This window comes from Puntigrus tetrazona, chromosome 1 (genome assembly GCF_018831695.1).
Source record: "Puntigrus tetrazona isolate hp1 chromosome 1, ASM1883169v1, whole genome shotgun sequence".
Classification (NCBI taxonomy): domain Eukaryota; kingdom Metazoa; phylum Chordata; class Actinopteri; order Cypriniformes; family Cyprinidae; genus Puntigrus; species Puntigrus tetrazona.
In genome coordinates, this window is record NC_056699.1 from 22337740 (window position 1) to 22355231 (window position 17492).

At 37.8% G+C, this 17492-nt stretch overlaps 1 protein-coding gene across 3 annotated transcripts in view; it reads left to right on the forward strand.

The window, feature by feature from the left end:
• Window positions 1-1039: 1039 nt before the first annotated feature.
• Window positions 1040-17492, forward strand: part of pkn1a (protein kinase N1a) — a 31834-nt gene continuing 15381 nt past the window's right edge. The window contains exons 1-2 of one of the 3 annotated variants that reach the window (XM_043244208.1): window positions 1040-1726; window positions 13111-13397. In XM_043244208.1, the coding sequence (XP_043100143.1) occupies window positions 13305-13397 (93 nt within the window). In that variant the 5' untranslated portion in view covers window positions 1040-1726; window positions 13111-13304. Of the gene's footprint in view, window positions 1727-13110; window positions 13398-17065; window positions 17216-17492 lie in introns of those variants that run through there. The other 2 variants (XM_043244226.1, XM_043244217.1) reach the window with 2 other exon arrangements.

The window sequence follows — 17492 nt, forward strand, 5'->3', positions numbered from 1 at the left end:
AGTTTATGTGCACTGCAGTACTGTTACAGCCCTCTCAAGATCACAGTAGTATAACCATGTTATTAACGATATAAAAATATGATCAGTTTTAACTTGTGTAAACAATTAGTTTAAGTAAGCTCAGCTACTTTGTCAACTTTGTCACGAAAACTGGAGTGGAGTGCAGAACCAGAAAAATCCCGCAAATATCATCAGAGAGAAGTCAATCAGTAAACTTTCCAGTTTAAGCTATATTGATCAAATATTACATAGCATACAATTTAGTTATAAAACATTACCTTTTAATTATTTTATTGGCGAACAGATAAGTAGGCCTATGTGTAGAGATTACAAGTGTTCTCTTAAAAAAAAAACTATTGCAAACTATTGTTTTCGATATTATGTAATCAAAAATTATACAGACGCATTTGTGTTCTTCACGCCCACTTTAACACTACAGATCAAATGAACAATGTTTTTTTATTGTAGTAAAAGTGTAGTAACTATGTTTTTTGTTGTTGTTGTTAGTTTTTTAATAGGCTAATGGGCTTATTCATGGATTTATGCACTTTTAGCTTTGAAAATATTTACCCCTATTCATTGCCATTATAAAGCCTGGTAGATCCAGGGCAATCTTTAAAAATCTCTGATTGTATTTCTTTATATAACTGCCTGAAATAACAGTCATATACACCTACAGTATATGGCATGAGGCAATTTTCGTTTTTGGGTGAACTATCCCTTTAAGTTTGATTTCATGGCGTCTTTAAGAGAAAATAAAGAGATCTGCACACAATGAAAGTAGTGTCATATTTAAGATGCGAATGCTTAGTTTTAATGAATTTGATCTCAGGTGAATGTGCTCATTTAAAAGCGTGTGTTAAATGAGCAACAACATAAAGCGTTTTATTTTAAAAAACAACAACCGCTCTAACCTTTGAACGTGTATTCTGCAGCGTGAATCAACAGTTTGAAACGCTGTCCGCCGCGAGAGAGTGACAAAACCAAATTCATTTGCTTGTGGATACACAATGCGAGGTCACGTGACCGCCCATAAAGCTCGCGCCCGGGGACAGCGGACGACCCTCCCGCGCGGCGCGAGGCGAGCGATCATCTCCGGCGCGAGTCACACGGAGGCGAGGATATCTCACAGAGGAGGAGATAGCCGTGTTATTCACCGGCCGTGAATGCGAACTCCTCGGGCCTCGGCTGATGGTCAGGCAGCGGTTGAATATACGCGTCGGATGAATTGAGAAGAAAAGCTGAACTCTTTGACCAGTCACCCTGCCCGGCGCGGCGCGTGTGTGCAGCTGTGTCCAGCCCCGACGGAAGAACTACTCCAGGACGGTATCATGGAAAAATACACGCCGCTTTCCTGCATGCTGTCGAGATGCCAGCGGATAGTTTGAATGAACGTTGTTATTAACATAGCCTGTGCTTTTATGTCAGGTTCTACGTGTACTTGTTTTATTTTGCGTAGAAGGAAAGCGCATAATAGCCTCGGTTATGTCCAGATGACAACCTGCATCTGGTCTGACAGTGATGCGACAGCATTTATTACATGCACGTAGTTTTAATAAGCTGTTCGGGCGCTGCTGGATCTTAAACTGTTGCGTTGCGAGCTGACAGAAGAATAAGGTCTCTTTGTCGTCGATCGCTGAGGATCTAGGAAGAGGGGGAACGACAATTTGGGTGTCCTGACACGAACGACGACCCGAAGACAACAATGGCAAATGACTCCATCCAAGTAAGTTGACTGCTTGCTACAGAACAAACCCTGCTAGTTAGTTCCTAAAACCTTCCACGTGTTTTACTATACTAAAATAATCCCGTGGATTTGGGAGACAGACAATAGAGTTGCTTTTAAGACCCAACAGATGCATTCACTTTTACTAAACCCATCTGAATGGAGTTTATCTCTAAAGTGAGCGCCCCCATCCAACCTTCTTCCTCTGAAGGGTAATTTCTCCTCCATTATAGCGTAAAGGGACATTATTGGTGGCTAAACACAGTCAAAGTGTTTGGACTGTACACTAAATCTACTGCAATTCATCTGGAAAGCACTGTGGAGATTGATAGCTTGAGTTGTTTGGTGACCTGCTCTGTGTTAAACACCAATATTTATGTTTTCTAGAATACTCCTCTTGTATGAAACCTTATTGAGCTGAAACCTAAATAAAATGAAGACAAATTTTAGGCCTTGTATAGACAACCTTCAGCCTTTTACGACTTATGGAGCATGTTTAAGGAACAGGATTATCTGTCTGTCTATGTATTGTTAGTTAAGTGTAAGGCAGCACACTTGTATTATGTAACATAGGCACATATGCTGATCAGATCCTTTGGGGGAAATGTTATAAGCAGAAGATACGTATAACAAAATGCTTTAAAAGAGTAATGTGTAGTACCATTAACCGGACAAGTTACCAGCCAAATCTGATTGGTTCACCGATATTTGGTTATTTTCAACAGATTAATCAAACAACCAACTTCACCAGTTAACAGAAGGATTTTCTCTGCAATTTTTAAAACCTGTCTTGAATTTAGTAAATGTTGCGTATGTATAGTTCACTTGCAATTTACATTGAGCTTTAAAGAGATAGTTCACCCCAAAATGAAAATTCTGGCACTGTTTACTTACTTCGTGTTTTTCCAAACCTGTAAGACAGAGGCCTTGTTTACACTACTGTGTTTTCATTTTCAGAATTCTCAGTTTTGGTCCATTTACACTGAAACGCAACCCTGGAATTCTCAAAGTAAACCGGGGTCTGCAGCATTTTCGAAAGTATCAGTTTTCGAGGGTTGAAAACGCCATATGCCATGCGTTTTAAAACGAAAATGCACTAGTGTAAACGTAGCCTTACTTTCTTCTGCGCAACACAAAAGAATGTTGGTAACCGAACACTTTTGGGCAGCATTAACATTTGTGTGGACAAAAAAAGCACATTTCTCAAAATATCTTCCTTTATGCACTTTTAAGAAAGTCATGCAGGTTTAAAAGATGACTTTAGAAGATTAACTTTAGTTAATTTCAATTAGAGATCCACAAAATCATTTGGTGGATTTTATCATGGATGCAAGGGAGAACACTTCCATTAACCATTAAAGGTAGCTACTTAAATAATCTACTGAAACTGACCGAATTATACTGGACACCAATGTTTTCCCAGTTCGAATATTCTGTATATTAGACAGATAAACAAGATGATATTGCTGAATGCAACCGTTTGTTGCCAAAAGTGACCAAAACAGCATGGAAACCACCAACTAAGTGATAGTCACTCACAAATTCACATGAAGAGTCTCTCCTACACAGTTACAACTCACAGTGTGGACTGCCTCACTCACACACTTGTGTCCACACATGGGATGACTAAGCAAGAACAGTCATCGCGAATGTGAATGTGATTATGTCAGCGACTAAATGACAACAGCTGGCTCACATAATTAGTATAATATTTGTGGTTTGTTTAGAGGTCCGTCAACTTTCAAATCCATAGATGCGACTATCTTATCTTTTTTTTATCCTCACAGCAGGAAATTCTGTACACAGACGCAGCTCACAACCTCCTCACTGACATAATCTAACACTTTATTTGCTCGCTAGATTACTAGTTCACAGATGGAGCTGACAGAACTTAATGTTATGTGCTAGGCTAGCATGTTTTGCAAAGCCTTATCCCTGCGAACTCAGATGTCCTGGTGTGTATCTGTGTTTTATTAAGTAAGTTCCCAGCCCTCCACGCATTAGGCCAGCTTAATGGAGTTTGAAGAGTGTGCCAATTCCCTGTTTCCTGTTCTGTCTTTACTTCACTGGCTTTTAACACAATTGCATATTGTTTTTGTTATCAGCAAATCGATGCGCTTGAATGCAGGTTTATAGAGTTAGGTACACAGTTAAGCTATTTGGCTTCATTTTATGTGTTTTTTTTTTTTTGTTGATGAAAATTGGCAGTTTTTAACAATTTTGTTTAGTAAGCCGTTTTAGTGAAAATGAAAAGTAGAAATAGTTCCAGAAATGGAAATAGAATTTTTTTGTTGAATTTATTTTTTGTTTTTCTCTTATAAATGTATATCCTACTTTCTGGTGAGTAGTTGTGTTTGTGTTTTGTTCCATTAAAAATTTAAATTCTGAGCGGTGCCATTAAAGCATCATTTTGGAATCCCCAAAGAATTTTCTTAATTGAAATAATTTTTTGTTCATTTATTTTTCCTTCCACTCTAAAGAACCTTCAATGGAAAGGTCCCATGGATGTAAAAAGGTTACTTCATCAATTACTCACCCTCATGTTGTTACAAACGAAACCTGTACGACCTTCATTCATCTTTGGAACACAAATTAAGATATTTTTGATGAAATCTGAGAGCTGTCTGACTATACCATAGACAGCAAGGATACTAGAAATGAGAAAGTGGTTCAGTGGTTCAATGTTCAAGCTACTAGAATACTTTTGTGGGCAAAAAACTATATTTCAAAAACAATGGCTTTATTCAACAGTTTGTCTCTGCTTCACCAGGGTGACATGGGTGCGAAAATTGTTGAATAATTGTTCTTTAAAGCTGCACATAATCACGTCGATGGAATCCGAGTGATCACTGTCCCCATGTGCATTGAGTTAGGGAACTTATCAGTGACCGAACTCATGCACACGATCTACTGATTCACGGTCTCGGGAGCTAGGGGGCTGATTGAGACCCACCCTTGGTGAGGATGCTCAAAGATGAGCCTGCCAAGAGTGTACTCGTCTTCTTTTCTGCTGAAAGTTTTTGCTGAGCTCTGATTGGCTGTGGTGTGTTTGGCTGATGTAGCAGTTTTGGAGGGGATCAGGAGGGCATGAGACTGATGCTCAGGCATAATGGAGTCCATTGTGTTACCACAGCTCCAGATCGTATTCACCATTGACTTCATGTTGCCACACCCTCACCCTATTTACTGACCCCTGCTAGTGTGTGTGCTGGTGACTCGCTGCTGTCATGTTTGCGTTGACCTCCTAGGGCAGCTTGAATCTTCTTTGTATTTACCCAATCCTTTCTTTAAGCATCCGTCTCCCGATCTGTCGCACATCGGCGCATCCCTGCGCTTCCACTGTCTCCAATGCGGAGAGAGCCAAGTGTATTCCTGACTTGAAGCTAATCAACAGCTGGTTTAATACTCTGGCGGGAGGCTTAGAAACCCAATCGCTTCCCTCCCCATTTTTTCCCCAAGTGTAAAACAGCTGCATTTTCTCATGACCTCACGAAGGCAAACTCTGGCCATGTGTTCCAATAGCCTTGTTTCCGTTCCAGCTCCTCCCCTCTGTGACATCATCAGGTCTGTTGCCATGATGGGTTCTGCTCATTATCCAGCGTTCCGTAGCAGCTTGCATAACCGTTCCATTACTAAAACTACGCTTCCATTATTTCAATGCCTCGGGCTAGTTCTCCATACATTGATCTTGAAGTACTCAATTACTTAGTAAATGCTCTTTTTCTCTTTCCTCCTCTCCATCTAATTGTTCACCGCGGCTTAATTGCTTGATTTGTTAATGAGGAAGAAGTGTCACTAATGCGCACTCTCAAACTTTGTCCTCTAAATTAACGTTCTATCAGTGTGTTAATCTCCGATGTTTATAAAGCACTTAAAAACCACCGTTTCCTGGTTCAATTCAGGCATTTCAATTGGACTCGCCCCGTGAAATCATTTATTTGGAAGCCATCCTGTTAATACATCCCAAAGCGATGAATATTTAATGCTGTGAAAGCTAGCATACTCTGCAGAAAGACACATCCTCCCCTCCCGTCCACACTGGCCTGTTGCTCTTTGTCTGCGAGAGCATGCAACAGTTAGGGTGTTGTAAACTGATCCGCAGGGTGTAGTAGCGGTTGTAATCTCTCTCTCTGCTTCTATCTCTCTCTCTTCCCCCCTTCCTCTTTGTGAAACACCAGCTGCTCTGCTCCCCCTTCACTCCAAAATTCCCCTCTCTGTCTGTCTCTCCCTTTATCATACCGGTCAGCTCTCCGTCACTCCCCCGGCTCTCTTAGATTTCCAGGCTCAATTTAGGATTCAGGCACTCTCTTTGGAGATCGGATTGCGCTGAGAGAATGAGCTGAATTTGAGCCTGAATTTAGGGGGTTTTCCCTCTCTTGTGTCCTGGACAAAAGATCAGCATTGTAGTTTACTCAATCGTCCAGTTAATGCGTTTTTATTTATGGTTGGAGCAAATAAGTAGCGGTTGGTGAAACCGTTTTATGGTTAGAATTCTTCAATTAATTTGTTTGGGTCAGTACTTCAGATTTGTACTTGGCCTTTTTATTTTATTGTATTTGGAAAAAATAAATGTATAGTTATACGAATAAAACGGAAAACGTGTCATTTTATGTTTTAAATAACAACATTTTTATTTGAAATCTGAAGAAATGTCATCAGTAGTTTACTGAATAAAACAAACAAAAAGGTTTTATTCAGTAAACTACTGATTACATTTCTTCAGATTTCAAATAAAAAATGTTGGTGTTTAAAACATAATATGACAATTGGTCAAAATAAAAAGATGCTATGTTTTTAGATTCGGATGATTTTTTTTATGTTCATTTGTAGACAACACTATACCAAGATTAAGCAATTAGTGTTTAGTCCTAATTTATGATCAAATGGCTCATCTAATGCTTACAAATAAAAGAATTTGATGATAGGACATTAGGCCTACACAATGAACACTAATCGCCAACATTTACACAAACATCTGAAAACAGCAAAATGATTATTATACGTTGACAGAGCTCTTAATAGCTTTTGGAACTTTTACACAAGCACTCATGCAAATATTTGTTTTTATATTATTAGGTGAGGAGGTATTCGTTCCAACTCTGGTCACACCTCAGTTGATAAGCATATTAAACTCATTCATAGTGGAGCGTGCCAGAGAGCGTTTTATTTAACAACAAGGTTGCATTTAGGTGCTTGCTGTTCCCAGGAGACTTTTTGCAACTGAGTGTCGTACAGTAGTTTGGTTATGTATTCGTCAATTTCTGTTTCTGTTCCCTATAAAAGTAATTTACCACATATTTTCATTTTGACTATAAATATAAAAGTGACATTTCTGAAAATGCTTGTCAGTAATGTTTTTTGAAGGAAAAGCTTCACTTCTTTTTTGTCTGTCACTATAGAAAGGAGGATGTGCACACGCCTTCCTGTGTTTGTGTACATGACCACGTGCGCACACATGTGTGTGTGTGTGTGTGTGTGTTCATGTGTATATTTGAGAAAGAGAAAACCTCTTCAGGTCAGTGTGTCTCAGCCCAGTCCCCCGACTCTGGGTGGGTCTGGTGTTTTACACACTACTTATTTCTACATAATACTGTGTCTGTGTGAGAAACACTATACTACTCTTTCAGCAATCATTCAACCCATCTAAGATAACCTTCAAACAAAGGGATAAACCATAGCTATATATAATCCAGTCCAGGAAGAAATTAACAGATTTCCTCATTTACACACATGCCGAGTACAGATAATAAGAGAGATGCACTGCTGTACAGTTACGGAGACATGTAGGCCTTTGTTCTGCTGGTCGCATTCATTATTCACCAATAGGATCAGTTGGTTTTGTACACGGAAGACTTGTGCTTTATGCAAATGCATTATTAACTTATATTTTAATTTTATTCCTCTTCCTGGTTATTTTTAGATATTTGTCAGACATGCACACTGTCGGATGTCAGATGTGATCAGGTCTGGCTTGTGAAATCCACCTTGTTGTCACAAATGTGAGACATTGGGAGTGGTCACAGACAGGTGTTTGCACACTGGTTTCCTGGACAACCGCTACTATAGCAACCATGATTGGTGATGTCACAGGATACTGTCTCACAGGAGGGTGGAAGAACAGGAGCAAAGCTTTTTAATTAGCTCGGGCTAATAATTAGGGGAAATCTAGTTGTCGTAATAATTCATAAACAGTGGCTAAGGATTTAGCCTTTAAAACTTTTGGGTAAAAAAATAAGCTTTTAAAGTAGTTCATGTGCATCAGTCGTTCAAGCGTTTGTCTTTTTTACATCTAGAATAAGGGAAATAGAAATGCCCTCAAAAACAGGAAACAGCTAAAACATTTCTTGTGATAAGGAAAGTTTCTTTTGAAATAATTCTAAATATTGTTGTGTATATGGCTGCTACATTTTAGCATTGTTACACCAGCAAACATTGGATATTAACTATTATTATTATTAAATATCTAGATTTACCTAAACGTAAAATGAACAATCATAAACATTTTTTAACCCATTGCATTTTTTTATTTATTCTGGAATATGATGGAAAGTAAGCCCTGACGAATAGGACTATGTTTAATTTTCCACCCTCTCAAACATCTGATGATTGCAGTGTGAAATTTGTTGACTGAGCCAAGCCTTATATCTCCCTGCGATAAAAGATTTACTCACGCTGAGAAGAAGAAACCGCCTCAGTTCCATCATCATCATCATCTACAAGTCAGCCCACAGCTTGGCTCGTGATTGGAGTCCAGCCAAGAGAAGCAGTGTGAAGAAGAACTCTGCTCAGAACATATAATAAGAGACACCTGGTGCAAGTTTTCATTATGGCTGTAAACCTGGACTCCTCCTCATGCCGTTCTAAACTTTTGTTCATGTAACTGAAGTCAATTGAAGTGTTTTTAATTTGAATATTTTTGAGTCAAGTATCTCTTAAAGACACTAGCCATGTTTCCATTACTCTTGAAATCGAGCAAATTAAAATTACTAATTGAAAATATGCCCAATAGAAAAATGGCAACTTTGCCAAAACTTCCATATACTGCAAAAAATGTTTTTGCACCTGCATGCGGTGGTTTTTCAGGCAAGTTGAAAAAGGAATATTTTGCAAAAGTGCAATGGAAATGCCTTTTTTGCATTAATAGGTCACCTGGTTTAACAGTAGACAAAGCTACTGTTTCCTACAGATTTTATTTTGGTTTTGATTGGGTTTAAACTATGTCAGATGATAATATATGCTATAAAATATACTAAACCACACTATTTTTCCAACAGCTATTCAAATTTATTTTTCTCTCTTTTTTTTCTAAAACAAAATCAAAAGTAATTCTTAATATTGTAATATATGCTAGTGCAGAAAAGAACTGCCCTCAAATAGCGTACAGCAGAACAGGGCCACCTCTCACCCACTGACCCTGGACTGATCTTCCCTCAGATCTTTCCCTTGCAGTTTGAGGAGACCCAGTGTGGTCAGAACGGCTTTGATCTCACACCCACTTCCTGGACACTTCAGTTTCTCTCACTTCCTTCATATTGTTTTTGTATAATAAAAGCCTCTCAAATGGCTGTCAGCCGCAGTCAACTCGTATGTCGACTTTAAGATAATCAGTTTAGGAACCCATTATTTACATATTTTCAAATGATAGTTTCGATACAGCTGTAAGAGTATTAAAGAGTGTAATCCACTACGGCACAATGATATCCCAGTCTAAGAGTCTGAGCGAGTACAATAGAGATTTTAAGTGGGCTTTTTCCTGACGATGCCACAATGAAACTATTCATCTGAACTCAGTGTGCACTCACACACACACTATTCATTTCGGCCCATAATGAACACACTGAAAACCCACGGCGAAATGCACAATGACCTCCTAAGGAACTCTTTTCCTTCGCATGTGCACACACACATATACAAAATGTCTGACGGATAATATTGTTAACGAATGAAAAAACCATTCATTTGATCAATCAGACCTTTCACACTATGCTGTCAGAATATGAATTTCATAATCTTCATTTATGAGATCCAAAATCTACATAGGTCTAGATATATCTAGATGCCGTTGTGTGTTTGTGGGCGTCAGTCTCTATTCATCAATTTGACACTAAACACTAACGCTCACCGCACGAGAATGTCAAGAATGCTCCAGATGTGTCGGTGTGTGTTTATGTGTATATGTAGTAAAGAGCCCAACCGCAAGCTTTGCACGGCAAACTTCTCTTGTGTTTACTATGTTTTTTTAATCTTCCTTTTCCTTCCATTTTTTTTTGTCTTGGGATGAGACGCTGAGGTCAACTAGTTCACCTAGATTTTTTCTTCTCTTTCTTTTTTAGTATGTCATGTTTTTAGTGCGTTAGCATGTTTCTAGTCCAAAGCAGTAAACTTAAAAAATTCAATCCATATTGTTGTGCTCTTTATTGCATTTTATGGAAACGCCTCTTATAAAAAATCCTCATGGTCAGTGAACTCAGAACCTGCCTAATTACACAGGATTTCCTTAAAGTCATGACAAAACGGATGTAGTGACATCTTTTTTTCTGTATTGTGACATTATGGTAAAAGGGGCGGGGCTTGGTTCTGTCCATCAGTTATTGTTTGGAACGGAGGCGTCTTAACACCAGCTTTTATTTGATTGTAAGGGGTGATTTTAAGCAGACTAATGATTGCAAAACTCTGAAATGTTTTGACGGAAAAACAGTTTGATAAAAGGTCTTGTTAATATCAATAACATGCATGAACATGAATTTACATTTCATGCTACCTTTAAAGCAGACGTTTCTTGGTTGTCCTTTCTATTTGTTACAGTCGTACCCCTCTGATTTTTTTATTTCACTCTCTTTCTCTACAAAGCTGATTGTCATCTTTAATTAGTAAATGTTTTTCAGATGTTCAAGCTACAGATGAAATCAGGGTAAATGAATCCAGAGCTCATGACCGGGCAGAGAGAGAGAGGGAAACAGAAGGAAGGACAGTCATTTGGCCGCGGGGCTTTGACTGAGCTTAGAATTGCTGGCATTCTCACGAGCCACAGCAGCTGAATAGAGCTCCCTCTGTGTGTGTGTGTGTGTGTGTGTGTGTGTTTGAGTCAGCGTGACCTGACAATGAGCACAGCTCGGTTATGGTTTGGACTGAACGGCACAAGAGCTCATATTAGGGTTGTCTTGGCGACTTTCTTCAAGTGCTGTTCAGAGGTGCAAGGTTTTATGCCTGTCCCCCCATTATCATAAATGTTTATTCATGACACTTATGTGCTTTCTTATGACAAAAAGTGGTGAAATAAACCATCAGCTGACAATCAGAAAGTACGTTCAGTGTATACTGGCAGTGACGGCTTTGATGATTAAAAGGCATCAGGCATCGCTCAAGATCATGGGTTCAATTCCCAGTGAAAACACAAAGTGATAAATATGTACATTTTACATATACATTACCCCGCTTTGGGTGAAAGCATCTGCCAAATGCATATTTAAATGGTGCATGGGGTGTAAGTATTTGCATAACGGAGTTTGCAAACAGGATAGGCATGTTTCTATTAATGATTTAGTATGTGTTTAGTTTTGAGAGCTTGCTTAAGGATTTTATACAAGCCAGAAATTATGTGTACACGCCCTAAACAACCTTCCCGCCTCGCACACACTGAGTTCAGGCTATTTTTGTTGGACACGTTAAATCTTAATTAAACCCAGGGCTTTTAGACACGCTCTGAAAGTGACGGAATGACATCTGTGACCAGATCCAAAGCGAAACTGAGGGGAATCTGGTCGTTAACAGCGAACTCTATGTTTCCTAGCGTTTTACACTTTGCTAATATCTTTATTATGCATCTGCCCTTTACATATTTCTTCTGACTCTGTATGCATCTGCATTCTGTCTGTTATTATCGCCGAAACAGTCTTCCAAAGTAACGTCAAGCAAGGTCCCTCCTGCGAAATGATATCAACCAGACACTTTTAATCTTATTTCGTTTAACAATTCTGTTCAACCAGCAACCTCTCCCTGGTGTTCAAGCCTGACAGTGCAGCCTGTATTCAACCTCTGGCATTTCTTTTCTTAACACCAAATACACAAAAGCACATATAGTTTTACTTAAATGCTTAGTCAATATCAGTATATGGGTCTTCTTGCTGTGGCAGTCCCGTGACTGAATTTGGAGGTTGTGTGTTATAATAAACCCCAAAAAATGCACACCATATTTGTGCAATGAATTGAAGGTGTACATTCACCCTGGGAATTGAACCTATTACCATTATCTTGCTGGCACAGTGCTTGACCAATTACTGTTGCAACAAACCAATAATTAGGACCATCAATCGTGTTTTATGATTTAGGACAAGCAAGTGCTTTTCACACTTGAAATGGGTAACCCTGGGTCAAAGTAAACCCTGGATAAAATGGAATAATGCTTCACGATTAGCAGTTAAAAACATTCATTGGAAATTTAAAAACATAATCAAAAAGTAATCAAATGTAATCAGTTATATTATTTTAATACACCACTTATTACATTTTAAATAGGGTAATCTCCCTTGTAATCTGTAACCTATTACATTTTCAAAACAAATTTCCCAACGTTCCCAAGTAACTATCCATAACACTTTAACACACATTTCGATTTTAGATCGCATAGCTTTTGCTTCGGTTACGCCTGTTACTTACGCTACTTCTGTGCTTTCAATCCTTGCAGATGGAAGCTTTTGGAAACGATGATGTGGCTGCCCATATTTGTTTCGTGTATCCTTGATGATTGTGTAAACAGTAACATTATGCTCATTGTTGTACCTGCATGAATGCACTAGTGTAAACAAGGCCTGAGTTTGACACCGCACTCACTGTAGGGTTAATAGCACAAAAGCAGCGCTATCCACTCTCGGGGGCAAGGATTACATATCCCCAAGTAAAAAGCGCAGCTAATCCCGCTGTTAAACGTTCCTTTATACCCAGGGTTAAAATTGGAGTTTACAAGGATGATAACCCGGGGTTAAGCACTTTGTGAAAAGCCCTAAACACTGTTATTTGACTTTTTATATCTCTTAAACTCTTGTTCTAATTTTTGGTTTTTGCAATTCATTTTCCGGTTTTTGAACTTCGTACTTATTTTATTCTTGGTATTCAGTAAAAAGTGTCTTAGTTCACATTTATGCTAAAATCTGTGTCCCCGTTCAGTTACTGTCAGTGACATACTTTTTGCGTTGTGTTTGAGATGACGAAAGTGATCTTCGCATGGCGTCTCGCATCTGTTTTTCTGTAGACTACACGAAATGCAACACACATGACTGGAAAGAGTTTAGAGCGACTTGCTCGTGTAGCTTAGGGGTGGAGCTTAGTCACACTTTCTCTCAGTGTCTTAATCTGTCGCTTTGCTTTTTTTCTCCTCCTTCCTGCAGCTCACCCCCACACAGCTTCCGTTTTTCGCCTTTCTTTAGTCGAGGGAGAAGCTGTCTCTGTTGTGAAGTGGGTTTGATAAAGAGGGTCTCGGCAGGGGGGGGTGGGGTGGACTGACCGCCGCTCCAGTGGGATATTTTATTAGCAGTCTTTATCGCGGCCGAGTGGGCAGACGCAGGGAGATAGAGGGTGTGACATGGCCAACGAGGAGGGAAGACATACATCCCTCCCAGAGCAGCTCAACGACGACAACAACATCACCCTTCCAGACACTTCAGCTGCACAAGGGGTAGGCCTGCTAAAGACACCCCAAATCCTGAGTACTTATGTAAAGAAGTCTCTAGAATAAAGTTGTAGAATCAACTATAGAATGCAGATAACTTTAACTGAGTTCATGTTCAGTGTACTATAGCTGCAGTACTGTGAAAGTGTTGCGCAAGAATGCAAATTTTTGTGTATAAATAAATTAGATGTGTTGTGTCTATAATCTATTATAGATGTATTTTATTTTGAAATAAACAGCTGTTATTTGTTTTAATATTTTATTAAAATTAAACCATTTTAAATATAAAATTGTTATATATTTATATGTTGCTTTAAATCATTTTAAATAAAAAACTAAATATAAAATAACATATATTACATCAAATCGCTTAATATTAATACAGCTCATAATTATAGCATTTTTTTAAATTTAATGTAAAAATTATTTCCATTTTTATTTTTTTAATATGTTGATACAAAGGCAGTAGTGCAATATTAAATGTCAGTTTGCTCTTAAAATACAAAGAACAATTTTATTAAAGAAATAGAGCGTGACTATATTGTGTTATTCATTATGTTATTACTGTTGTATAAATACATATTATTTGTAATAAAAAATTATGATTAATGATTTTTACATGCCACTGTGAATCATTTAAAATAAAAAGCGCAAAATAACATTCATACCCACTTCATTTTAGTATAGCATTGCAAAATATGAATAAACTTTATAATTACAATGTTTTATAAACAATGTTAAGTTACAGCTGTTTTTAAGAGCTGCCCCTGTCTAGTTCCCTCTCTTTCTTTTTTTTGTTCTTCTATTAGTTAAACTATTCTTGTGCGGACTGAAATTCGTTTTCTTTTGTGGGCCGGGTCCGCCGTCCTTCCCCCAACATTTGATATCTTTGTATGAGTCGCATCACGTCATTTCCTCTCATCCCCTTCTTCCTCTTCTGACTCTCCCTTGTGCTTTTTTGTCATTGTTTATGCTCTTCCTCTGTCTTCACATCCTGTCTTGCTCTCTTGTAGGTATTTTCTAGTGTTTTGTGAGAGCTGATGCATGAGAGCTGCCGGGTCAAACTGGCTTTAGACGTTGTCTCAGTAGAGATCTGATGACTTGCATTCGAGTGGAATGGTCAAAGGATGCTGTGGTTGTACTCTTAAACCATTGTCGCTGAAACTGTATCACTGTAACCACAGCAATTAGCTCTCATGACATGTCACAGAAAGAGTCCCACAGAAGAGGTTTTAGAGTTGTTATTGGTATACGGGCAGTGCCAGGACTTTTAAGCTGTAAATATGAATTGGTTTTAGTCCAGGTGTGATTAAATTTTTTCCTCACGGTCGTTGAAATACACTATGTCCATCTTCAGACACATATTCAGGACACATGCGTACCATATTCAGGACAAAACGATAATGCATTTCCTGACAAATGGGAGAGATTAAAATTCTGTACTTTTTTTCTCACAAAGAAATTTACTCATATTTTAAATCCTATAAGAAGTGCATTTAAGCATCTTAGCATCTTCATATTGAGATTTGCTAAAGAAAAAATGTTGCATTATTATGGCATTTGGTGCTTTCTAAATATTCGTTTTCAGTGAGTGTTAGAGAAGAAAGAAAGAAATGAAAAAAATAGCTTCCACAATTAGGTATACAATCAGCAAATATGAGATTTTAGATAAGATTTTTTTCTGTAAAATTTGAGAAAAGCCCCAGAACGCAGATACATTTTTTTTTAATAAGGATGAATTAAGTAGAATTAAAGTGACAGTAAAGACACCGATAGTTTTACAATAAATAATCTAAAAACAATAAATGTTTTCTGAGCAGCAAATCAGCATATTAGAAGGATTTCTGAAGGATCTTGTGAAACTGAAGGCTGAAGTAATTCAGCTTTGCTTCACAAGAATAAATTACATTTTATAATTGATATGTACATGTGAGATGGTCCTGTAGTAAAGGGCTATTTTGATGCCAGTGAGTCAGAAATCTTTCTCACTCACGCTTCTGTTACTGTAAATGACTCATGTGTTTTTGTGCGAGGTAAACTTTACTGCCGCAGTCTAGTCATTGTGAGCTAGCTTATCTGAGACTAAATCTCTGCTCTCTGCTGTTGAAATGGTGTTTTTGCAATTATCTGCATCAGCCTCGGGCTCTCCGTGTTAATTTGCTTTTATCAGATAGCAGTTTGATCACAGGGTCTGTTAATCCTCAGGGTGTCTGCTGTGAAAAAAAGATGTTTAGAGGATTAAAACTTTATTGAAATTCAAATTTGCATCTGTTGGCTTAATGTGGGCAAATGTGACCTGTTTGTTTCAGTTTCACAATAGCTAACAAGGTTGATGTCTTACAGCTTGTGTGATATATTGATATATAGCAAAAATATTATTATTCTTCTTTATAAACGTGATCATGATCCACAAACTTCATTTCCATGTTGGTTTTTACTATTTTACTATTTTAAGTTACTAAGCAATATAAACTAAACCTAGTTAATATAACTTAAAAGCTTATTGAATGCAAGTAAAGTCCAAACAAAGGCAAGCTATAGAACAAATAAATATGTACTACAGAACAAATATATAAATAAAAAAACAGTGCTTTATGTTGCAGGCAAGTCTATTTAACAGTAGCATCCTATTTTCTGTTTACAAACTGATTGCATTCACTTAAGACAAAACCAAAAGTGTTTTAATGCCAATACACACCAAGCAAGTGATAACATTAAAATATTTTTGTATGCATTTGCTTTTACTTCATATATTTGTGATCCTCTCCATCTTTGAGTTTGCGCACAGAAATTCTCTTTTTCGATTCACTCTCATGGCTTTATTGCTCTCTTTTTTTGTTTGCTCTAACTTGTTAATAACTTCCTTTCATCTGAAAGCTCTATGGATATATTTACATACATAATACAACACATTTATATAATGCAAAAGGTCAAAGTTTTGTTTCTACACTTGTGGACAAAATCCTCAGGTATATATATATATATATATATATATATATATATATATATCTAATCATTATATGTAAAGTTAAATGATATGTATACCATTCAGAAGTTCTCTGGTAATAAGAAATGTTTTGTGAGCATTAAATCAGTGCATTAGAATGATTTCTGAAGGATCGTGTGACATTGAAGACTGAAGTAAATTCAGCTTGGGAATAAATTACACTAAAATATATTTAAAAAGAGCAGTTATTTTAAATCATAAAAATATTTCACAGTATTACCGTATTTTGACCATATAAATGCAGCCTTGGTGAGAATGAGGGCTTCCTTCCCCCACCCCCACGACTGAGTTTATCTTGGTTACATCGCTATCTCCCCCTCTCACACACATGTACTAATGCTTTTCTCCATGTTCCCCTCGATTGTTTATGAAGGTCCTTCCTGCCTTAGTTTCTTAGAGGTCTTCTGTCACACTGAATGAAGGCACATTAAGTACTTTAGCAGTTTTCAGGAACTGATAAATGAACATCTCTTGCATAGATAAATACGATAATTGCTATTGAAACACGGGTATTATTACTTGACGGTGAAAAAATGCACGTCAGTGGAAACAATAGCCTTATTCCCCATACGGGTGTCATCTAGTAAAGCCTCGCAGAAAACAGGAAGACAGCGTGCAGAGGTTTAACCGGATATCCTGCACAGGGAGGGCGACCCCTCGACCACAGCTTTCCTTTGCCTCATCTATTTCGCTCTCTTTTCCTCCGTCTCCCTCTTGTCTCTCTGTTTCTATGCTACTGGATATTGGTTTTATTGCCGGAGAGAGGAGAATGTGTTGGTCTGGTGAATGGGAGCACTGGGAATATCTGGAAATACAGGTGATTTTGTGATTGACAGGACAGTCAAACTTATTTCAACAGATGAAAAGGGGTATTTTTTGCCAGCTGGATGCGTTTGGTACGGTATTTGAGTTGCTACAGAAGATCTATTGGAGATTATTGTCTCTTTTGTATTCAGTTTTACAAATTATGGCTGGTAGATGGTAAAACAATATTAAAAATTGCGTAATCGTGAAAATATGTTTTGGCTGACTCTTCTTGATGTTTAGTGGGTGTAACTAGTGTGGAAACATGTATAACCTGTAAAACATTTGTT